A 24,775-nucleotide genomic window follows, 5' to 3' on the forward strand; every position below is an offset into this window, starting at 1 on the left:
GTCGGCGCAGGCTCCACGTCCAATGTGGACACACTTCTGGGAAATGTGTAATTACCGTTGTGCAGACACCGTCTTCATGGTGTCATCGGCCGACCCCCTGCACAGGATGTCACAGGTTTGCAGAAGCAGAAAGTTACCACAGGGCCTGTCCTAGAAGAGAGGCTGGGGTCACGGAGTCTCCCCAGCTGGGGACCCCGCCTGCTCAGATCAGGGGACAGCCTTGAAATGGAGAAGCTGAGATACTAGGATCTTTGTTTACTTGCACTTGGTTACGAGAAGACACCGGTGTTTACTGGACTTTGGTCTCACACTTGGGAAGGGCTGGCACCCGGCCCCTGTGGGAGGTGAGTGGCTCTTAAGCTGCCGAGGCTTGGCCAGCTCCAGTCAGCTGACCTCGTCCTCGGCTCCCCAGGGGAGGTTCTGGTCAGTGCAGGTGAGGGTAAAACCCATCAGAAGTGGGCCCTTGGGCGTGTTTCCCTTATTTCACAAGATCACCAAGAGGAAAGGAAACTAAGAAAACGGGCATCTGCAGAAGCACCACCTCTTTGCAGAAACCATCCCTTATTTTGTGGATTCGTATTTTTGCCCCTGGAATATAAAATCCTATTGTCAGGAATGGGGGGGGGGGGCAAAACTCGCTTTGAAATCAATAGCTTCCAGGCCATTCTTCGGAGGCCAGCCCAGCACCGGTGGCCCTGCACCCAGCACCGGTGGCCCTGCAAGCCTGCTCTCCAGGTGGATGGAGCTCCTGGTCCTCTGGCAGCCAGCAGCTCTGGGCTCTGCAGCCTGTGCCGTCCGTGGTCACTCGGCCATCTTCTCTGCAGACTCTGCCCACCACCTGGCCCCGTGCCCCGCCGCCTGGCCCACCTGCTTGAACAGGTGCTGGCTGACCACACATTCTAGGTGATGCATATTCCTCTAGTACTTTGCCTCAATCTTAGCAAAAGAAACAGGAAATTTCGCATTTCATAAAGTCCTAAAAGCAGGATATTGTTTCTGACAATTCACAATTGAATTGCTGGAGAAGTTCTGGGTCTCACTCTGGTTTTACAAAGTGGATTTGGGCAGGAAGAGGGGCCGAATGGCCTCTAGGGGCAACACCCAGGGCTGCTCTGACGTGCTACCTTCCTGTGGTGATGGCAGTGACGGTGATGGCCACCCTGCACATGCACACCCCCAGCCCTGGCCACTCTTCTGAGCTCACGGGAAAGCTCCCTGTGCACGGGACCTGGCTGAACGTTTCCAAAGTGCTATGTTCACAGTGTCCTCTTCTGTGAACATGCAGGATGGGAAACCCACTGCAGGAGGAGGTGCCCAGTGGCACTGGGGCCACCCTGTGAACAGCACTTGGCTCAGCTGGCAGTACAGGGACCCACAGCAGAAAATCCCTTAGAATTGACCAGAATTATCCGCATGGGTAATGAATCACTGGCACACTAAGATTGTCCAGCAAAAAAAAATAAAAAATAAAAAATATATATATATTGCTTTATTGGATCTATTTCCTAACTACAAGGACAGCGGACACGTATACCAAATGGTTCCTTTCCATACGACAGCCTATTAGAAGATTCCATGCGAGTCCTAGGACGCTAAGGGTGGGCTAGGTTCTGGGTCATGTCTACATGGAGCCACAGTCACGTGCAAATGCTACAAGTATGGCTTTTGGGTTGGTGTTCCTTCTGGAGGTCAAACAACAAAGACACAGAATTGAACAGAAGAATATCTTTAAAATAATTCTGCAGGAGAGCTTCCTCCACCGTAACATCATTTTGGTTACTGTGACTTACAACCTCCGCCCGCGGGTACAACCCAGGCATGTTCCGTGAGAGGGCATCAGCTCCTAAGGCACAGTCATCGGGTTAAACATGTTTTAATTAAACCATGCTTTTTGGTTATGTGAGACGACCGGTCACTGCTAGTCATCATGTGTTGTAAGCTGTTAATTGTACAAATGCAGAAGGAGCGAAGCTTACACTAACCTACGTATTAACAGTCGGTAATCTGGAACATACTATGGGCGTATGAAAATGTTTTTGGTGATTGTTTTCTTAGACAAAGCAGAGTTATAAGGCTTCTGTGAAGTAATAATCTTAGAGCTGAGCAAGTATATTATACTCCTTTTGCGATGGTACTTTCGGTTGCTTTCCTGTCTGCTCGGTGGGGACGCCTGGGTCCTGAGAATGCACCTCTGCTGATGTTCTGACACACTGGGCTAGCGGCACCACACGGGACCGCACAGACCCGCCTGAGGGGACATGGGTGCCTGTGGACGCGGCTGCAAAGCCCAAGTTTTGTCTCAGATGCATTTTCCAGAGCGGATCCTGGTTATTGCCAATACACAGCCCTTGACGGGCAGGGACCACACATCACCAACTCTGTTTTATTTGTCCATAAATACGAGCCTACGTGTGTACATACATGCAAATGCAGCATCTGTCCTGCGGCAGACAGACTTCTTTTTTTGTCCAGCGACCTGTCTTGTGCTATCATCTTACTTGTGCTACGTTCAAAGCCAGATTAGAAACAACACCCTAGCATGCTACAGCGAACAGTACTACGGTTTCAGTAACACAGGGGAGGGAGTGGGTGATGAGGGAGAGGTCAGAATGGAAGATCCCTAAAATGCACTGACTGGGTAAAGAAGCAGATTGCATGTTGCAGCCCAAGGGAAGCCAAGAAACAGCAGGAAGCACGTGTTAGGTTCTCCTCACGATGCCCAGCTTGCCAGTATTCTAATTTATCACAAGAGAGACAAAGCTTTGCGACGAAGCGTCTTTACAGCTTTTGCTCCTGCAAATACTCTCCTGGTAGCAGACTTGACACTCCATCCTATGGCGCACCCTGATGCTGGGCTCTGGGTAATAAGGCACTTCCAGTGCTGAAGTCCAGGGGTGCCCGGGGTGGGGTGGGGGAACCCATGCAAGGCACGCACCCCGCCCCCTCCGGTCTTCCTGTGATGAGGAGGCGTGGCCGGTCCTCCCGGTCACAGAGCTGCTGCTTTGAGCCCGTGATGAGAATCTTGAGTGAGCTGGAGCTCCAACCGGTACCAGGCGTGTGTTCCGTGTACTTAAAGTCCTTTCGCCAGAGCTCGACCATCGGCGGCTAAGCCCACACCGTGCGGCTTCGGGGAGTAACCTGTGGCCAGCTATGATCGGATGTTGGTGCTGGAGAGATCGTTCCGTATTATTTCATTTACTGCAAGAAAACACAAGAGATAAGCCATTAGGGAAACACAGCTCTGGCTCAAAGTCCGTAAGAACCAGAGGTCCCATCAGCCACGCATTCAGCTAGTTACGGGGAGCTTGTGGGAAGGGTCCCCTCCTTCCTGCTTCCCGCCCCTGGCCTGGGCCTGGGCTGTCCTGGGCCAGCAGCACCGAAGCTGCCCAGGACCCAGCTCGGTGACCGCAGGGGCTGGCGGTGGCTGCGTCACCACTCCCATCCAGAAACATAGTCACAACCTGACCCTAGCACTGTGGGCCCCAGTGGGAGAGGCCAGGCGCTGGTCCAGTTGCGGGGACCCATCCTCTCCAGGCAGGAGCATGCAGCTGGCAGGAGCAAAAGCCACGGGCGGGGCCGGCAGAGGTGCCCCGTGGGGGAGGCACATCCCTGAGGTCCATGCTCCGAGAGCCCCTCTCCCTGGTCTGCTTGTTGGATAGGCTGTGTCCGACAGGAGGGCCACACATGGGGTGGCCTGGGCCTCCCTTTGTTTGGGCTCTTCCTTCATTTCTGTTTCCTTGTCCATGTCCACTATCAGCATGTGGCTTTTGGCAGCAGGAGAGGAAATGAGCAAAGCTGGCAAAGGCCATCGTGAGCAAGCTGCACAACATCCCTCCCTCCACCCTGATGGGCCCCCAGATAGGGGACGTGTCCCCACGGCCCACTTTCCTAACAGAACTGGGGGGCGGAGGACACGGGCTCACGTCACGGAACTGCCCAGGCTGCCCTCCGCCACCCAGATAAAGTCCATGTGTTTCTGCAAAGGCCCTGGCGTGTCCCAGGCAGCTTCCTGCAGCAATTAGCTGGCACACCTGTCATCGCCTCCACTCCCCACCCCCCGAGTGCCCTTTCAACACCCCCCACTATTGTTAAGAAAAACAGTAATAAAATGTGGTTGGGGCAACCAGGAATTGTGTCACGGCTGCTGATAACAGAGCCCAGTGGCACCAGCTGCACAGACAGGAGCCCGACTGCAAACCTGCAGGTCCACCCGCCGCCTGGCAAGGGAACCATCCAGGGTGAGGGGGGTTTGCTTAATACAAACACCAGAGGTGTACAGCAGCCCGGGGTGGGCACACCGCCAGCCCACCTGCAGAGGACACATCTGCCTGGGACACGGATGTGATGCATGACCACCGACATGCAGCCACACCTTTTTTTGAGAATGGTGTTGACCTTCACGCACAGAACACGGGCAGGGGCTGTGGCCACCTGGGTGGCCATGACCCCTCCCAGTGAGCCACTAATGAGGCAGTAATGAAACCCAGGTGCTTGAGCGGCTCTCAGGACACCTGTCCCTTAGCGTCCCAAGGGCAGCTCGGTTAGCTGCAGGCGGTCTTGCCCTGATACCCTGGCCGCGTGGTGGCGCAGGGCTCCCCAGGAGAAGGCAGGGCAGCAGCTCCCGTCCACGTCCACTCATGGCTCCTGGGTCCCCGCCTGAGCACGTGTCCCTCCCCGGCGTTCCGGGGGCCTCAGGTGCCGTGTCTTCCCGGCTCCTGGAGTGCAGGCAGGGAGGCGACAGGCACGGGACACCAGACGCAGTCCTACATCTTCCCGCTTCACTCCTTTGGCCTCTGAGAGTCATGTGTCCAATTTCTACTTCGCAAAATGTGTTAGGTCAAACAACATTTAGACAGAGAAAACTGACAGACCCAAGTGTCACAAGGACAGCACCGTGGTAGCAGAGGCTTCCCAGCAGGGCAGGCAGGTGCTCACGGCGCCCACAGAGCTTGTGGCCGTGGTGGGTGCAGCCCTCATCTTGCGCCAGGCGTGGGCACAGTGGCTCTTTCTCAGCTGCTTCACTCTACGCAGGAGGCTGGGGAGGCCTGGGGCAATGGTGGCTCCCTGCCCCACGGGGGGGCAGCTATGGGTGGGTGGACAGGCTAGCGCTATGGGTACACATGGGGCCAAGGGCTCCACACTGGGTGCGGATGAGGCCACCTGCGCAGGCGCAGCGTGGACAGGATGCCCCCGAGGGATGCGGCTGAACAGAGTCACCCACACCAGACGGGGTTTCCTGCTCATTCCCCTGCAAGGACACCTGGTCTCAGATCTGAACCCGATCCCATAAGAGCAGACACGGGATGCAGAAACAGTTCTTGGGGGGACTAACGTTGGGGAAATGGGGTTCAGGGTAATAATGATGGGGATGTGGGGGGCCCTGAGGGGTAATATTGATGGGGTTGTGGGGGGAGGTCTGAGGGGAATAAGGTCGGGAATATGGGGGGAGGTCTGGGGGTAATAATGACTGGAATATGGGGGGAGGTCAGAGGGGTAATTATGACAGGAATACGGGGGGGGGGAGGTCTGAAGGGTAATAATGATGGGAATATGTGGGGAGGTGTGAGGGTAATGACAGAGATTATGGGGGCGGGTATGAGGGTAACGACAGGGATTATGGGGCGGGTCTGAGGGGCAATAATGATGGGGAATGGCGGGGAGGCTTCAGCAGGAAAACCAAGAATCTAGCTCCTCGGGGTTATAGAGACCATAGGAAAAAAACAACACGTTTGTAAGAGAAAAGGGGAAGCAGCATCTAAGTGGGCTTCCCCTCGCTGCCCACCAGGGCACCTGAGCCTGGCAGGGGGAGCCCGCTGTGGGTGGCAGCAGGGAAGTCCCTGAGTGTGTCCTGAGCCAGGGGCCCTCCTGTGTCCTGGTGCCTGACCTGATCTCTGCGACCCCAGCCTGGCACCCAGGAGGGTTGGGGAGCACTGGCAGTACTCCTGCTCCGTTGCCAGAGTCTGCGCTGTCTGAGGAGCCTCGCAGCAGCGGTCAGTTGGACAGGACAGGCCATTGGTGCCCCTGTGGCCCAGGTCGGCACCATCAAGTAGGGTTGGGACGGGCCAGGCATCTTAGGAGCACACTCGAGAAGTAGCACACATGTGCCAGTGCCCTGTGGGCACTGCCCTAGGTGCCCCTCTGGACTGTGTGGGCGGCCGACGGGAAGGGGGGTGGCTGCCCAACTTGCGCTGCAGACCCACACAACTGTGCACATCCCCGAAGACAGGACGGCCGCAGAGCCACGCTCCTGGCAGATAGTCGGTGCCACGGCCCTGCAGGGACCACCCTGAAGGTTCCCGGCCCCAGACAGACGGTGCACAAGGGCTGAGCTTGTTGGGGTCCTGCCACCCCTGGCCTTTCCCTGGCCTCCCACGTCTCTTCCATGAGGTCACGGTTCCGGGTCCCTGTGAGTGCGCGGCCGCCCCCAGGGGCTCTGTGCTGTTATTTTGGGGGTGGCTTTCTCTGTTACAGTTTCCCACAGAGTCTTCTCTCTACTGATACTTTCCATCTTCTTATTCAGCTTTTCCACCGACACCAAGGGTTTTTTCTCTGTAGAAGGTATTTTGAACTGCAGGTAACATGTGACCCTCACAGCCTGTCAGAGATGTGAAAGAGGAACCTTCGCTTGGCTTCGTGTCAGATGTCCCTGCAACAGGATGTGGCGAGCTGCTAGACCACAATTTAATGTAATGAGAAAAGTTGTTTCCCTTATGTTTAAGTTTTCTCTAAAATGCTCCCAAGGTGGAAACTACTGTTTTTTTCCTAAAACTTATGTGGCAACTTGAATTCTCGTTTTAATCTGGGACATGGAGGCAGGCTACACGCGCACACACATGCACACACACGCACACACACGCGTGCACACAGCACCTCTTTGTGCACAGCCAGAGTTGAGTGAAAAGAAAATTAGTATTTTTTTCACATTTAAAAGCTAAAACGTACAAGGTACAGGCAGAGCTCTTCACCTACATTTACAGCATCTGCCGATACTCACCGTATTCTTCTGACCACCCCACAAAATCTCTTGGCTATTTATAAATTAGATGTGCAAATTAACTAATCAGGTGAAGCATTCTTTTTAAAGCAAAATCTTTATACTTTCACACAGTAAGGCTTTTTTTTTTTTTTTCATCACCATTTTGAAAAAATTGAGCTTAAACCCTCATGTCCTAGTAAAATGCCCTCACTTCACCCATGGGCTTCACTCAGGGGCCCTTGACAGATTTTCCTGAGGCCATGTGACCCAAGGGGGTGGGGAGGGTCTAAATCTCATTTTTATGCATTTTCCTTCTCATTTCTGAATTCTTGGTTTCTGAAAGCAGTGGAGGATCTCAAAGCAAACTTTAAGGAATGAGCCGCACGGCTTGGGCCTGGCAGCGATGCTGTTCCCCTGCCCCTGGCTCTGAAGTGGGGGCACGTGTGCGGTTGTCCACAGGTCTGTGAGGAGGGGAGGAAGACGTCATTGTGATGGGTTCTGTAAATGGAGAGTCTGCAGGAGGGTCAGCAAATGGCAACAGGGGCCGTCGGTCCCAGTGAGGAGTGGAGGCCACCTGCGTGCCCCCAGCCCAGGGTTGGCACTCCCGCCGGCCGATCTCCCCCCTCCCACTCCAACTCTACACTCTGCCCATATGTGTGGCCTATCCAGGCCTCCGGGGCTGCTCAGCACACAGAGCCTGGTGCCTGGGTGGGAGACGCTGAAGGCAGAGCCATTCCCCCACTCCTGGGGGCACGCGTCTCTTCCCAGCAATGCCAGCCCAGCCCCAGCCCCAACACAGAAACATGGCACTGTCTTCCGTATAACTACAGATGATTTCTTCAGCCATTTCCCCTGGACTAGCTGGTGTGGGACTTAACAACTTTTTTTTTTTTTTTAAAGAAGGAGAAGAGGCAAGCCACCGAGGGCCCAGCTATCTTCCCAGCAGTGTAGGAACAGACAGCACATGCCAGCTCTTCCTTGGAGCCACCACAAACAGCAGCGGGCACTCACCGCCCCTGCATGGTATCACGCAGGTATCAAAGCCAGAAGAGATCTGCTGACACGTTGAGTCAGAAACCTCATTCAAAATCCCGGCAGCGCAGCTTGGCAATGCCACGTGCCACACGTGGGGGTGGAGGCTCTGAGGCTGCACCCTGCGCTCCTTATGTGCAGGCTCCATGTTCTAGGTCTGTGTTTCCCACAGTCACGGTACCTCCCCTGCTCACCGGGACCTCTCGGCCTCAGAGGCAGTCTTCCTATTGCTGTAGCAACCACAAGAATTGTCACCGCTCTCAGCAGCTCCCAGACATTGTCGTCTGTGCCTTCCTTACTCCTGGGGAAGAAGTGACAGTGTGTGCATCCACAGGTGACTCTGAACAATGGGCTGGAAGGCGGTGACAGCAAGTCTCACAGTGAGGAGGACAGAGACCTGACACGAGGGTGTGTCCCCGAGACCCTAGGGACTAACGGGCGTCGTGCGATCAGATGTAATAGACTCTACGAGGAAAAACAGGAACCTTGAAGACACTCTCCAGGCAGTGCTTGTATTTAGAGATGGTGCAAGCTCCCATTCTCCAGGGGGCGCTTGGGCCAAGCACTATCCCATGGCAGAGCCAATGATCCCAATGATCCCGTGACTGTCTGACTCTTACACCTAAATCCTCCTTGCATTCACGCACATCATTTACACGATCCATCAGAGATCTGTGAGCCGTGGAGGCCTTGAACCCTCCAGAGAACGTGATCTGAGCTCTGCACACTGCGGACACGTGCTGTCAGGCCCTCCTCCTGCCTCTGTACCCACTGCAGCCCGAGACGCTTCTCTGTGAAAATGGCAGCTTGGCCGAGATCCCCTCTGCTCGTCAAGTCGGAGGTTCTTCAGTCCTTTCAAAGGGAGAAACAGAACCTCCTGGGTAGAGTTCTGGGTACTGAGCGTTATCAGTGGCACGAACCTCACAGCAGCCTCCCAAGCCCCCTGGGGAATGGATATGTTATTATTCTTAATTTGAAGACAGGCCCAGAGAGGCAGGAGATGTGCCAGTCCTCAGGCAGCGGGCAAGCAGCATTGTCAGGAATGGGACTGGCTGCTGCTCAGGGGAGCATGTGTGGCATCAGGGGCTCCCTGGCAGCAAGCCTGAGTGGCGGCCTCCTTGGGGCCAGGTTTCCCCAGGCCAGGTTCCCACGTGCCAGAATGATGTGCCGGACACACTCCAGCAGATGCCGGGCCAGCCTGCTTTTTCCCGGTGTGCACACGACAGGCACTTGCCGGTGAAAACTGTGGGGTTCCTGACCATGGGAAGAATGGATTTCTGGTCATGTCCACAGACGCCTGAGCTCGGCCACGTGCCAACGCGTGGGCACAGACTCAGGACGTGGCCGAGGGGCGGGGGTTACTTGTGTATGTTTCATTTCGTATTTCCTACAGAGCATGTAGGTAGCAGAATAGACGCCTGGGTGGGTTTGCTGCAGGGTCCTGCAGACGGGGCTGTGTGTCCTTGTCTCTGCCAGAGCACCAAGGGTGCTGCCTGCCTCCCACTGGGCGCAGTAGCCCCCAGCGTCACCCGGGCATGCCAATGGGATGGGTGCTGGCCCCACACGCCTGTGGCCAGGCAGGAACCCATCAGAGTCGTGGGGCCTAGCAGCCGGGCTTTGGGGATGGAAGGCACAGGAGAGGCAGATGCTGGAAGGTTCTAGTTGGGTGTCCACATGGACATGGATCCTACTTTCTCAGGAGCCGGGTTTTGGCCTGGCAGGAAGAAATCTAGCAGAGCGATGGTACCCCAGCCACACTGTAATCTTTGCTTAAAAAAAAAAAAGCTTAATTATGGTGGCTACAAACCATACCCTGCAAATAATATTTTTGTCTCCAATTAAAAAAAAAAACACACGAAAACCCCATTTTTTTGAGCATCTGCTTCTTGTTCAATAGTCGGGTAGTTCTTACGAGGAGACAACAGTCCTGTGAATTTTTAAGCACTGATAGCATTCACCGTCTGTTCCCTGCAGGCTAGCCAGCCCAGCTGGGGTATAACAAAGCTGTTACTTTGTCATCTATGATGTTGCTTTTTCAAGAAGAGAACCACTTTCCAAAAGCCATCGTCCTCCTTTAAGCAAAAGCAATGTGGGAAACAAATAGGCCTGGGCAATCCACGGGGGACCCAGTTCCCAGGGCGGGTTCCTGTGGCCACATCCGCGCTGGCCTGGCCCCCTGGGCTCACTCAAAGCTCACGGCCAAACGACGTACCACACATAAAGGAATGCAGAAGCAGAGTTGTTCCGTGCTCACTCAGTCTTCCCGTGAGGGACACAGAACAAGCCACCAGAAACTCTTATTTTTAAGGGAAAGCCAAAATAGCTTTGTGAAGAACAAAACAAAACAGGAAGGCCATTCTCTCCCATTCCTATAACTAAGGGATAATTTTAAAAACTATTTGCTAACTTTCCCAGAAAATACACCTTTGGCTAAACTTAGTACCATAACCCGAGCGCATAATCACTGAGGCCGATGGTACTACAGCCAGAAATACCCCTGGTCCGGTGGTGTCCCCACGCCGACCTTCACAGTGTGAGGGGATCTGGGACGAGGAAGCATGCAGGCTCTCACACCAGGGCGCTGCTCGCAGGGGTGTGAGCGCTGGGCTTCCTGCCGATGGCTGGGCACACGGTGTCTGCACACTCCGCGGCGAGCCTCCTCGGTTAAAGCTTACGGCTGGTGGGAGGCGTGCGTGGAAACCCCATGACCGAAGACACAGTTCAGAAACCAGGAAGCGGAGAAAACATGATTCCGGGCCCCTCGAGCACGTGAGGGAGACTGAGGCTGTGTCCAGGTGGGTTTTCAACTTCTCAGAAGAGGCAGCCCGCTGTCCGTATGTCCTCGTTCATGGGCGGGCACCCTGGCCACCACTGCGCGGCCCGGGTGACAGCAGATGCCCCTCTGCAGGACCGTCACAACCTTGGTAACTCCAAAAATGCAGAGTTGCAACATCACCGAAGTCCTGTTTTACTTTTCTGACTTTTTTCAAAGACGCTTTGTGAGGCGGTAGAAAATGAGGCCGTCTCTCAAGTTCCATTAAAAAGTAAGTTCCGCGTTACCTCGGATGTCCTGGACCCATTTCAGCCTTCACTTATTTTTATCTTTTTAATCATAATAAGCCACTGCCACGGGGCCTGCTATTTTTGGAAGGAGGGAACGGGACAGTGGAGTCTGAATGACAACAAGTCACGGTTTTAATAAAACATGACCCTCCCAAGTGCGTGTGGGGCTGGCACTGATGGGTACTGTTGTCACACGGGACTGTCAGCCATTAAAACAGAATAATTTTCCTGCCTTCAGTGCCTGCTTCCTTATTTAGCCTGAATACTCCAAATAATGCAAAGGCCCATGTGGAAAACTCCAGCGTCCACGGGGACCGCCCGGCCACGTGATGGCCGCTCCGCGGGCTGCCATGAGCCTCCCTCCCCATGGCCAGGTGTGGGCTCCCGCATCACCTGGCCCATTTTTTTTTTATCTACACCAAACCCACTCCACCATCACTCATGGGGAGCGCTAAACCACCAGCGAGCACTTTTCCTGGGCTTTCCTTGTGCTGCTAGAAAATACATTCCTCCTAAATTATGAAATTTCTATTCACACAAAATTGAAAAATAAAAGATGAAAAAGCCTCCGTTAATTAAAAAACAATGTTAAGTGGACGGAGGGAGGGTTGGGGAGAGTGCTGGTGCAGGTGTGGCAAGCTGCTGCCTTCTGTCACTCTCACTGGGGACATGAGCTGGGGCCTCAGCATAAAAGGCTCTAACCAAGCAGCTCTTCCCCCTCTGGAGGCAGTGGGGACACAGCCTCGCTCCTATGGGCAGCAGAAAGGTCCGTGTGACAACACATCGGCTCAGCTGGTCAGTCCAGTGGGCACAGGCCAAGTGTCCGCGACCCGCCCGGCAGCTGCCTGGTTTGCCTGGAAGGCAAAGGAGAGGCTCTGGCCCCGTATTCCCAGCTTCACAGGAAGTGAAACCACACCTTCTCATTGCTAAATGTGAGTCCAAAGTGAATCCTCAGCTTACAGAGAAGCTGTTAGTTATTTTGTTAGTGTGACTGTCATGTTGTGATCACGTAAGACAGTGGCTCTTTGAAAAGGTGTCTGTCCCCAGGGATGGTGGGATGGGATGTGAGGTCCAGGACCTGGGCCCTCGGCATCCCAGTGACAGCCGGCACAGGTGTCCAACTCCCCTGCCTAAGAGTGGACCTGGGTGTGGGTACCCAGGAGCCCACGGCACCATTTATTACACCCTGAAGATGCCTGAGATTTTCATAATTAAAAACCAACACTGCCATCAGAGCAGAGCCGGAGCTAAGGAGAAGCCGGAGCTAAGGAGAAGGCTGACCAGGGTTCAGCCTTGGTGTCTGGCCTGTGTGCCAGGCCCGTCCCACACACAGCAAGGTGAGGATGCAAGGGTCTGCAGCCTCTGCCACCTCCCTCCTGCTCACCTCCATCTGCGTCCTCTGCCCCAAACACTTGTGCCCGGAGCCCAGCTGTGATGCCACCACCCAGAATGTCCGCATCCCACTCCAGGCTCTGCTGGATGCTGCAGGGGAGGCTGCCTGGCACCTCTCCCATGTGCACAGGTGCCCAGGGAGCCACCACTCTCTACCTCAGTTCTCTGCCCTCCTCCCCAAGGGGATGCAGCCCACCCTGAGGGGAGAAACTGTACCCACAAGTACTGAGAAAACTGACCGGCAGCAGACGCTGTTTGTTTCTTCTGCAAAGATCTGCACAGAAAAATCACAGGAGGCAACTTACTCCAACAAACTCGCAGTTTGGAAAACAACAGAGCAGAGGAGGAGCAGAGTCACAAAACCATGGGCCGGTGAGACGGATCCCCCGGGCTGTAGGACATGTTGACCCCAGCATGGAAAAGCACCCATGATTGAATTTTTGTATTGATTATCCAATTATTAATCTTTATAGAAGCTGTTCCAACACTGCACATAATGAGTAATTCATCACAGTATATTAGATGCCATGCAAGCTGCATTCAGTATAAAGGGCCATTAAGTTTCTTGTAATTGCCCATTACTGGAGCTTTCGTTAGTTCTAAATCAAATCAGCAGGACCGGCATGTATGCGCTCTAATTGACTTTATGTAATAACCGCACGCCCCTGGTGATTACCAAAATGAGCGGTCTGGCTGGATTACCGTGGTCCAAATACCACTTCTCGGCCCAAGGTGGAGTGGCCTTGAAGGGATGGGCACACGCCATCACCTGGACTCGGGAGGAGTGCGTAGGGGCCGGCGCTGTGACCACGCTGGGGCCAGGCACGCATCCCTGCCCGGGTCTGCAGCTTTCTCAGGGCCGCTTGCTGGGGCAGGTCTCGTCTACCAGGTGCCCCCAGGCCTCCCGGCAGAGCCCAGGCCTACCAAATGTCCTGGCCTCTGGAGACTCCCCACCCGAGTAAGTTGTATTTCCCACCAGGAGGGAAAATGCTGACTGAGATGCAGGACGGCGCCTGCCCCACTGTGCCCAAGAGCCCTTCCCGAAATGTTCGCTGGGCCCTCAGATTCAGAGCGGGTGCACTGGAATTCACTTGGCAACCATGGGCTGCCATCAGGGAGCACGGCTTTGTCATCTTGAATGGCTCCTTAAACCCTGAATATTGTTAGCTGCTTAATGTGCTTTGCCTGACCCCCTCTAACTTGCCGAGGGGCCAGAGAACAGATGTGTGTGTCTGTCCTGACAGTCCTGTGCTGCCAGGACCATGTAAGGATTCTGCAAATGCTGGTTGTTACGTCCTCTTTTGAAAGTTGAATTCATCCTTTGCATGAGTTTCAAAAAGAGCAAGAGACAGGTAAACACCAACCCTCAGGCCTCCTGGCATCGACTGCCCCCGATAGGGGAGAGCCGTATGGATAGGATGGCCTTGTGTCTGCAGCGCTACCAGCCACCCGTTCAGAAAATCCTTCTCTGTTCAACTAAATTGGTTTCTGAAGAATCCTTAAAATATATCCTCAAAAGGGGCTCCTGGATGGCCCAGTTGGTAGAGCGTCGGGCTCTCGATTTTGGCTCAGGTTGTGATCTTTGGGTTGTGGGATTGAGCCCAGTGTGGGGCCCATGCTCAGCAGGGAGTCTGCCCAGGATTCTCTCCCTCTGCCCCTTCCCCTCACTCACACGCAGTCTCTCCCTCTAAAATAAAAAAATAAAAATAATGCCCTCAAAAGAAGGCAATATGTGGACTACGAGCTACTTAGAAATATTTGTTCACAGCAGGTGATAACTCGGACGGAAGGCATGGGGCTTTATGGCTGTGCTGTGAATGGCTGCCTGTAGGGAATGCAATGTCCGAGCTTGGCCCGGATCTTTCTGGCACCAAGGGGAGGATTGTCCATGGCCCTTCCCACAGTGCAGAGCGAATGCAGACAAGCATTGAAGACAAAATGAGCAGGGCCCCTGAGCACAGTTTGGGACCTGCGGGCTGAGGTCACTCACAAGCCACTGGAGGCCTGGGGACCCATGTGCACATGCAGCACAGCCAGACGGTTCATCACAATTGGAGCTGAGGGAGCCCTGGTGATGCAGAAATCTCTGATGGAGCAGAGACTGCGATGCTTTCGGACCCCCTAGGGTCTGCACAGGCCCTCCAGGTGCTCAGGGCCACAATCTGCAGGGATGGGCGGTTATTTCCAAGCCCACAGCCTGGAGTGGGTGACCCTGAAGGGTGCTGAAGAAACCACCTAGAGGGCCACGCATGGAGCTCTCCTCACCTTCCTGTCATTTACTGAGGGTGCCAGCTGCCGCCTGCTGAGCAGGGTGCCACCCGACTTGCTCACACTCCAGGGCCCAGCTGCTCCCAGTGGCCAGGGCCTCCCCCAGCGGCAGGAGCACATGAGGCCCGGCCACCCGGGTCTCAGAGTCCCTCAGCAGCCGTGGGGTACCCTGACTCCAGGCTTGGGACGCCCAGCAAGGCAGCCATCAGCTTACAGGGGACAGTGGACATTCGCACATCTGTGGGCCAGAGCTCCCGACCCTGCTGCCCACCTGGCCTCGAAAACAGAGGAACAGGAAGCAGTAGGCCAGGGGAGGGCCGATTCTGGTAAAAGCTTCGCTTGAAAGCCCAGGTCAGAACTCACCCCCAGGGAGCCCACCACGCCTCTGGAGGAACGCTTGTCACTGTAATCAATCACCGAGTTTCCATCTGTACGTTTCCCTGCCACACTTCATTCTGTGCTATCAGGACAGGAAGCTGCACGCAGGATGGAAAGCTGGCACTTGGTCCCGTGGAAACCACCGTTTCCATCTCCGCGAGTGACAGAACAACACCGCGGTTAACGGGTGATGAGAGATAAGGGCCAGGGGCGTGGAGGGGGGTGCGGATGCTCTGCGCACTTTCCAACGTTTGGACAAAGTTCGGGAGGACAGTCCGACATGTGCTTTCCACTCTCTTCATCCAGAGAAACACCCATGAAGGCCAAAAACCCTGACAGTTTTTGAGCTCTTTTCTGAAGTTGAAGTGCATAAAAAATTACAGGTCCACCACTCCCCCTGCCCCAACCCAGACGAGCTGTTCTGTTGTTGCCCTTTCAAGTGTGGCCACAGGAGCTCCCACCGGAGCCAGAGCAAACACGTCGGTGACGGACAGGCCGTGGCCCAGCGCAGCAGCCTCCCCCGCCCCCGCCTGCCACCCTTTTTCTGTCCAGCCATCTGCCAAGAGGAAATAGCTGTGCTGTGTTGGGAGTCCGGGAATCCCAGAAAACAATCTTAAATCCACAAAAATAATTGAAGTTCACTTCTACTGTGCCACTTGGTTCCATTCTGATTTTTATTACAATGTCAACAAGAGTTTAATTTGTTTTAAAGTTTAGGTTCTTAAATTTGAGTGATATACGGTAGTTTACAGCTTGCTGGCAACAGCTACTGTGGAAAAAAAAAAGGAAAAGTGCATATAAAGGCGATTCTAAGTTTGACATTGTGAAGGCAGGGAGAGGTGCCAAAAGCAGCAAGCAGCACGGCTTTCCCCACCGGGGACGGCAGCCACGCCGCGCAACCAGGGGCACACGCTCCCTGTCCACCCACCTGGTCCAGGAACGGCAAGTAAGAGGAAATGTCCTAAAGTGCAGTTTCTCAGAGGAAGCATTCTCAGGTGTCAGCGAGGTCACAGATGGTGCCCCTGTCTTATCTGGGGTTCCTTCTGGAAACCAGTTCCAGCAGAAAGCTCTGAGAGGGGCCTGTGGGGAAGAAGGGCTCTGCCCCTCCGGGGAGGTCAGGGCTTTTGGCGGCCTGGAGGATGCAGACAGCTCAGAACCGCCCCGACCTTGAACCCATCCCGACGGGGACGGCTGGCCGAGATGCTAGCCTGGGTTTCCAGCCTCGCCATCCCTGGGCCAGGGCTGTCCGCCCCATGAGAACCGTCCGCAGAGACATGCAGGACCGCACGCCTGCAAACCAGTGGCCTGCTCTGCACCTGCCGACGGCCCAGGTCCACCGAGGCTCCCCACGCCTGCAGCCTGTTCCCTCTTCCCTCCTGCAGCGGCCTCCGGCTGGAGCCAGACCTCGGGCAAATCACAGGTGCTCCTGGACGTTGCCCCTGCCCCCCAGGGCCCACTTCCTGCCCTATCTAAAACAACAGCAGCTGTGGGGGCCTGATAAGGCTGGGTCCTGGGGGGATCTGCACCCTTGGGTGAGAGGGAGGATGGCCAGGGGCCTGATAAGGCCGCCCCCAGGCCCGATGACCGCATCCTGCAGTGTCTGCCCTGTGTCAGAACAAAAGCAAAGCGGCCGCGGGCGGTGGGAGCGATAGCTGCGCTCGGGGAGGGGGGGTCTGGCTGACTCGGCCTATTGTGCAGAGTATCAGGCTCTGATTAGCTGAGGTCCCCTGGGCCCGATAAGGGCGGATGTTTCAGAAGAGAATAGACTTTCTTTGTTCTTTACTGCGTGTGAGTGTCCACGTTATCATCTGAAAGGAAGGAAGAACCTTGCTTCAAAATCTGAGGCTGGGAAAGGTAAATGGCCTCAGAGCTCCACGCGCCCGACCCACACGCACATGAGAGAGACCTGCGTCTGTGGGGGCCAGGGAACGTGTCCCCCACATGGTGATGGGCAGAGGGGCCCCTGGCACATGGCCCGGGGCTCACACGTAGTCCTTCCCCAGTGAATTGGGAGCTAAGGCAGATTCCCTAAGAGAAACTCTACCGTGAGCATGGTGTCCATGCCGTGCAGACGCAGAACCGGGCTTCGCTCCTCCCGTTCCCTGGGACAGGAGCCCGAGGACTGCTCACTGTCCGCAGGGGAAACCACACGCCCTGGCTTCTCCCCCGCACCGAGGCTTTTTAATAAACCTGCCTGACCCTACACGCCTGCAATGCAGACCCTTCAACTCCCCGGAAGCATTCCCAGGACAGGGCAGTCATGCCTCCCGTGCTCTGGCCTTCTGGACACTTTCACACCTACGGTGCCCTACGTGACGAGGTGTTCTGCACCTGGCAATCTGGACTCAGCATCGTGGTTTCAAAGCCCACCCAGGTCGCAGCGGGGGTCAGCACCTCCTCTTCCTCCTGGCTGAGTAACAGTCCCCCATGCGGTTGGATGGGCCTTTCCTGCCTCTTCCCCAGTGGCTGGACACCTAGCCTGTTGCACACGTTTGGATGCTGCAGATAATGCTGCTGAGAATATCTGTGTGCAGGTGTGCGTGGACGTAGGTGTTGACTTCTTGTGGGCAGACACCTCAGAGTGGAACCAGTGGGTCATATGATAATATCACAGTCCGTGCAGTGGTGGGACCCAGCATCTGTGACAGCCAGGGGCTCCAGTCTCCCCCATCATTTGTCAGCTGTGCTGTCCCTCTCACCTAATGACATGCATTCAGATGGGTAGGAAACTACCTCTGTGTTGCTGTCGCATGTCCATTCCCTGATGACTGATGATGAGGAGTATGTTTTCATGTGCTTATTAACCATTCATAGACCTTCTTTGGAGAAATGTTCATCCACACCTTAAAGCCCAGGTTTTTACTTGGTTGTCTGTCTTATTATTACTGAGATAAAGGTTTTTGTGTATTCTGGATATAAACCCTTTATTGGATATGTGTTTGCAAATATATTCTCGCAGTTGGCTGCCTGTCTTCTCATTTTCTTAATGGTTCTTTCAAAGCAGAAAAAAATGTGAATTTTGATGGAGTGCCATTTACCAGTTTTTTAATAGTGGATATGTATTTGGTACCATATCTAAAAAATCTTTGCCTAATCTAAGGTCTGGGAGATTCTTCTCATATGCTACTAAATTTTTTTATTGTTCTAGCTTCTACATTTAATTCTATGATCACTTTTGAGATTTTTTGCATGTGGTGTGAAGTTAAAGGTGCAAGCTCCTTATTTTGCATGTGGACATTCAATTGTTCTCACACCATTTGTTAAAGGGCTATCCTTTGCCCCAGTTAAGCAACTGGGCATTTTTGTTAAAATTTAATTTACCATAAGCATAAGGATTTCTGAACTCTAAACTCTGTCCATTGGTCTGTATGTCTCATGCCAATATCACACTGTCTTGCTTATTATAGCTTCATAGTAGATTTTGAATTGGGAATTGTGTATTCCCACTTTGTTCTTTGTTTTCAGAACTGTTTTGGCTATTCTGGATTTTTGAAATTCCACATGGAATTTTCAATTCATTTTAAAGCTATTTTTACTAGGGGCACCTGGGCGGCTCAGTTGGTTAAGCGTCTGCTTCAGGCTCAGGTCCCGGTCCTGGGGTCCTGGGATTGAGCCCTGTGTCAGGCTTCCTGCTCAGCGGGGAGTTTGCTTCTCTCTCTGCCTGCTCCTCCCTTGTTTGTGATCTTTCCCTGTCAAATAAATAAGTAATTTTTTTAAAAGGCTAGTTTTGCTAGATATGGGCTTCTTGGTCAAAAGTCTTTCTATCAATAGGTTTTCTTTGTGGCCTCCATGATTGCTAATGAGAAGTTAGCTGGTAATCTTGTTCAGGATTCCACACACCTGATATTTTTGTTTGTCTCTTGATGCTTTAAGGATTCTTTTTCTTTGAATTTTGACAGTATAGCCATGATGTACTTAGGTGTAAATCTCTGGATTTATTCTAGTTGGAATATGTGTGGGGTTTTTTTTTTGGGGGGGGGATGCATACAATGTTTTTCATCAAATTTGGAAAGATTTTAGTCATTATTTCTTGATATGTTTCCTACCCCTTTCTCTCTCTCCTCCACTTCTGCATTCCCAATATGCCTGTTTGTATGTTTTATGGTGTCCCTCATATTTACTTTTCTCTATTATTTTCCTTCCTATTCCTCAGACTAGATAATCTACAGACATTTCTTCAAGTTTTTAAATTCTTTTTCTCTGCCAACTCCAATCTACTGTTCAGCCCCTCTAATGAATTTTTCATTTCAGCTACTGTGCTTTGCAAGGCTAAAATGTCTATTCGGTCCTTTCAAAAAATTAATCTCACTATCGATAGTCTCTATTTGGTGAAACACTGTTGTCGTACTTTAATTCTTTAAACATAGTTTCTTTTAGTTCTTTGGACATATCTACAGCTGCTGATTCAAAGCCCTGCTGCTAAGTCCAACACTTGAGCCCTCCGAGGGACACAGCCTAGGCCTGTGGGTCATTTCTTCTCTTCTATATGGGATACATTTTCATGTTTCTTTGCATGTTTCATCACTTTTTAGTTGAAAACTAGACATAGATAATATATCATAGCAACTTTGGAATTAGACTACTCCCCCCAGTAGGGTTTGCTGTTATTGCTGGGCTCTTTTTTTTTTTTTTTCTTCCCTTGATGTTGTGTATTTGATTATTGACTTTTCTGGACTAATTCTGTGGGGGGTCCTGTGTTCTCTGCAGTGTGTGGCTGCTAAGTTCTCTATTCCTGTCTTAAAAATTCTTGTTTTTATTTTTAAGTCCTGCTTCTGAAGGGTCACCCTCAGGTTAGCAGGGTTTACGGTCAGTTATGAGTCAGGAGGTTTCTCTTAAGTCTCCACCTTCTGTCAATGAGATAGAATCACAGGCAACACACAAATAAGCCTTAGCTTCCACTTTTGCTTTTCATGCAGATGTGGAGGCCAGCTGGAGGTGAACGACCTGGTCCTTTCTACTCCCAGGTCTTTCCTGAGCCTGTGCTCTTTCACGTGCACACCTGCAGTGTTCCAATCCCCAGGAATACACTGGGGCTTTCCAAGCCCCTGCGGTCATCTTGTGTGGCTGGTCTCCTATTTGTCCCAGTTGAGTTCACAGCCTGGCAGCTCCCACAAGCATGAGTCCAGCTGTCTGCTGTGTTTGGTCATGGCCTGGGAAGATGACTTTTCTAGGGAGCTTCACCATCAGTCAGAAAGCTGTTTGCACTTTGGGGAAGGGGTTTTTAACAGAGCCCCACAGAGGCCAATCTCCTCCACTGCCAGTGAAGCCGCTGGCTTTCCAGGGCTATACTCCAAGGGGCTGGGGAAGGCCGATGGGGATAGTCCCTGCTGAAAGCACCACAGATCCTGCTCTTCTTAGCAGGATCCAGTTTTTTCTTGAATAAATGCTTTTCAGTTTGTTCTGTCTCTTTGGTGAATTTCCAGATTGTGAAGTGATTGATTTGATAGTTTCTCACTATTTTTGTTGCTTTTTTGGGGAGTGCTGACTCACTGAGGCCCTCCCTTCAACACTTTGGAAGTCCTGCCTGTCTTCCTGTCCTTCTTGAGCTATCAAAAAGTGCCTCGGGTAATAACCAGGACTTCTCTGCCAAAGAAGAAAATAGACTACAGTCCTCTTTGGCTTTTAAGGTCAACTCACACTTGAAAGCCAGATTTTTAAGCAGGAATCTTTGCGTATCACAACTCTAGTGGAGAAAAAATACTCAATAACAGAGCCAAGCCTTGGTAGAGAGACTGTTTAAATCAGAGCTGGCAGATGCCTGTGGTGCTTCTGGCCTCTCACTTGTTCTGTGATGGTGAGCAGGTCAACTAACATTAGTCTGGAAGCCCCATCTCCTCTGTCAAGTGGGGTTATCACTGGCAGCTCTGGCTATGGGATTGTTCTAAGGTTGAAAGTGGAAATTGAGAGGATATGTGTAAAAAGTCACTTTGAAAAGTACCAAAGGCTATAGAGCCAGTGCTGTTATTGGGATTGGGGTTTCCTGTTTGTTGACAATGATGTATCATTGGACTGGGAACGATCTCCTCAGCTCTACTGGGAAGATAATTGCTACAATTCCAAATATCCATGGTCTTCTCTGCCTGGACTTGATAGACCTCTGTGAGCCAATGATTCAGTCTACCTTAGGATCCATATGTAAGAATACACTTTTGTATCAGGAAGATCACTTAGAAGTGTCCGTGCCTAGCTGGCTCTCTGCCTGGAGCTCCAGGGGCAGGAGAGCCAAGTGCCTGGCTTGAGTTACAGGGCCCTGGCTGCTCTCGCAAGAACACAGTTGTCCAACAGATGTAGACACAGCCCTCCACTGCCCTGGTCACCACTGTCCCCAAAGAAATGCCTGGCTCTGACTGTCTATCACCAACTGTGCTTTTTGAATGTGGCCATTATGCTTTTTTTTTTTTTTTAAAGATTTTATTTATTCATGAGAGAGAGAGAGAGAGAGAGAGAGAGAGAGGCAGAGACACAGCCTGAGAGAGAAGCAGGCTCCATGCAAGGAGCCCGATGTGGGACTTGATTTCGGATCCCAGGATCAGCCCTGGGCCTAAGGTAGATGCTCAATCGCTGAGCCACCCAGGCATCCCCCGTTACATCTTTAAATACCTTGTTTTATGGCTTCATGCTCTGGTGACACACAACAGTGGAATGCTATTTGCTGGCTCACAGATCTGAAGGTATCTATAGAGAGTGCTCATTCTCAAGTAAGAAAGCTCCACAAGCATCAGAGAAAGAAAAGGCACAGAGCTCAGGCCAGCATAGCATGACTTTGTCTGAAGTGGAGACAAAGTCAGTTAAAGAACTTTTGGAAAGGGGCTCTCACCTCTCTGCAGAAAGAACCAGCGTTATGGTCCCAAAACGCTCACACACTGACCCTCCACAACTACTCAGAGCTGCCTGTGACGATGGATAGAAACACCCAAGCACGTCCCATGCTGCATGCACATGGTCACAGCTGGGCATCAGCTCTCTGGCCCTCTGTGCTCCAGGTGCCGAGTGTTCAAGCTCCATGAAAGTTTCAGGCTCTTCCCTCCGCCTTTCTTCTATGACTTTATTTATTTCTCTCAAATTAATAATAAAAGGGAAACAAACTAAGGCATATGATGGGGGTGGGTGGGCAGAAGGTTAACAGCACCTGAACGCAGTGTCACTGATTCCCCTCCAAGTACACAGATAATAATCAGGCTTTAGAACGATGCTTGATTAGAAATACAGTGTAATTCAAAGCATTTCATGCTCATTGTTAACGTCTACACAAGGTAAGAATGAAGACGAGCACCCAGAGCCTTGCAGACACTGACGCTTCAACATCCCATAAACTGAAGGGTCCCCTCCTCCTCCTCACTCTGCTGCCCATAGGAAGAACAGCAGATGCTCCAACGTCACAGCCTGGCAGGTTACGGGGCTGGGTGCTGGCAGCGGTGCTGGGATACCAGCACCCTATTTATCGAGAGCCTTACTCAGCAGCCCTGTCAGAGTCACTGCTCCTGGCCCCTTCTTCCTCCATGAAGGGCCAGCCTCCTAACCACTGCCATCCTGGGGGTCAGCAGCAATAGGTTTTCCAAGGGAAGCATGCTCCTCTCGAGAGACAGTAGAGACACAGGGCTTGGTTCCGGTCTACACCAGTCACACTAACCTCTGTTGGTTTCTGGGTCACACTCAGGTTCATGTAGACAAAGACTAAAATATCTGAGCCAAATGTTTGCCTCTCTGTCCGACCCCGAGAAGCACACTGTCCCTGGAAGCTCTTGTGTCCTTGCACGCAGACTGCTGTCTCAGCGAGGTGCACACAGAAGCCTGCCGCAGTCCCTCGGGGCCCGTCACCTAGCGAGTGAGCAGAGGCTTGCCTCCACAGAGAGCAGCCTCAGGCCCGGAGCCAGGGGAACACCCTTCCACAGGGTCTCCAGAGAACCCATGCAGCGCCTGCGGCCCACTGCGCCGACAGCAGCTCGTCTCTGGGTGGCGGATAGTGTAATTTTTATGCCTTGAGACTCCCAAGTGGACATGCAAGTGTGTTAAGGACTGACCCTGATGAGTTATTCGCATGGCTGAATTCACCTATCCATCACGCAGTAGCCGCCGTTCACAACATTAACGACTCTGCGTGTTTGATCACTGTGATACAGACTTTTTCCAGCATCATTAGGAACAGGGAAGGCCCCAGCCTTGGGCGCCAGGCCAGCTCAGTAAAACTTTCCATGAGGAAAGATTTTGTTTTCTCCCAGGGCTGCTGGGCTCAGGCATGAGGCAGAGCAGAGTGGAGGACTCATGGCCCAGACTCAGGCAGACACGATCCTGGCCGCCTGGTCCACCTGCTTGTTGTTTTAATGACATCGAGACTTCTGGAAACCCGAGCACTCCTGGCGGGGGCTGAAAGGGCTGATTGTGGCAGAGTCTGCAGGGCGGTCGAGGCAACAACAGTGGCTGAAGCATAGGCGCTCCAATGCCTTGCGAGCGTCACTTGCAAAGCTCAAAGGAGGTGCTCCGTTTCTGCAGAACTGTTACTCTGTGTGGGTCCCCCCGTGAACACTGGAATAAACCTCGTGTGCCCAGACATGGTTAGGTACTGTTCCTGCAAACGCTCCGAGATAAGCCCCACGACACACAAGCAATCATGTGTGTACACGTGTGAACTGCCCACATTTACACGTGAGTGAACCAAAGGACAACCCAGTCCCAGAAGAGTAGGGCCTCCACACAGCGCAGCTCTCTCTGTACATGGGTGCCTCGGAAGTCGTACAGAAACATTGGTCACTGAGAGGAGCTTTCACAGCGTATTATAAAATCTGCATTATAAATAACATGGGGCCCATAAAACAAATCTTTTAAAAATGTACCCTTGTGGTTCCGCCACGATTGAGAAGTCTGAACTGAGAGCTTAAGTCTTAAGAATATTGTTGGGCCAAAGAATAAGTTACAGTTGAAGCTTATTTATGGGCCAGATGCTTTGGAAACAAAACCTGAAAGTAATGACAACTGAGAAATAAATAAAAAAAAAAAAAAAGAAGTTGGGATTCATCTTCAGGCAAGCTCTCCTGTGCCTACGTTTCTCCTTAAGATAAACAGAAAACTGGAAGTGCGAGCCCGTCCATGTTCCAGTGGGTCACTGAGCAGAGCACGCATATGTGAGGGGACAGTTCCAAATGTGAAGCAGCCTGACAACCATTTACGTGCCCCAAATGCCCAGCTCCCTGCCTCTGGACAGAACACCCTATTCCTGCCTTTTTTCATCCTACATCTTGGAAAACAAAACACCAGAATGGAACCAACCCGCCCATCAATGACTTCTGAACGGTGGTTTGGATGGAGGTGGTAAGCAAACCCTTGGCATAAATACATAAAGGTCAGAGGTTACTGACAGCTGTGGCTCCCATCGGGCAGACAGAAACGTTCCAGAAAACTCTGCTGGTTTGCAGGGAAAGGCCAGGTGAGTGCCTCTGCGCGCTCCCTGTTACCTAATCTGTCACCACGGGGGCTGGCCCTCCACTGACTGCCCTGCATCCCTCCACACAACTGCTGGGGAGCTGCTTGTGAGCCCGGCGTGCCCAGACATGGGGAACCCATGGAGCCCATGTGCCCGAGAAGGCTTCATTGCCACCAGGCTGTCCCATCACTGGTCTTTCCAGGAAGTGGGCGCATGCCCCTGACCCGAGCTGCCCGTGCCTCCCGCCT

The 24,775-nt window shown here is 52.7% G+C and overlaps 1 protein-coding gene across 4 annotated transcripts in view; it reads right to left on the reverse strand.

The window, feature by feature from the left end:
* Positions 1-1,474: 1,474 nt before the first annotated feature.
* Positions 1,475-24,775, reverse strand: part of NFATC1 (nuclear factor of activated T cells 1) — a 96,083-nt gene continuing 72,782 nt past the window's right edge. For all 4 annotated transcript variants that reach the window (XM_038525723.1, XM_038525724.1, XM_038525725.1 and 1 more), the window contains one exon: positions 1,475-3,198. In XM_038525723.1, coding sequence (XP_038381651.1) covers positions 3,149-3,198 — 50 coding nt within the window. In that variant the 3' untranslated portion in view covers positions 1,475-3,148. The remainder of the gene's footprint in view (positions 3,199-24,775) is intronic.

The sequence above is a fragment of the Canis lupus genome, chromosome 1, assembly GCF_011100685.1.
Source record: "Canis lupus familiaris isolate Mischka breed German Shepherd chromosome 1, alternate assembly UU_Cfam_GSD_1.0, whole genome shotgun sequence".
Lineage (NCBI taxonomy): Eukaryota > Metazoa > Chordata > Mammalia > Carnivora > Canidae > Canis > Canis lupus.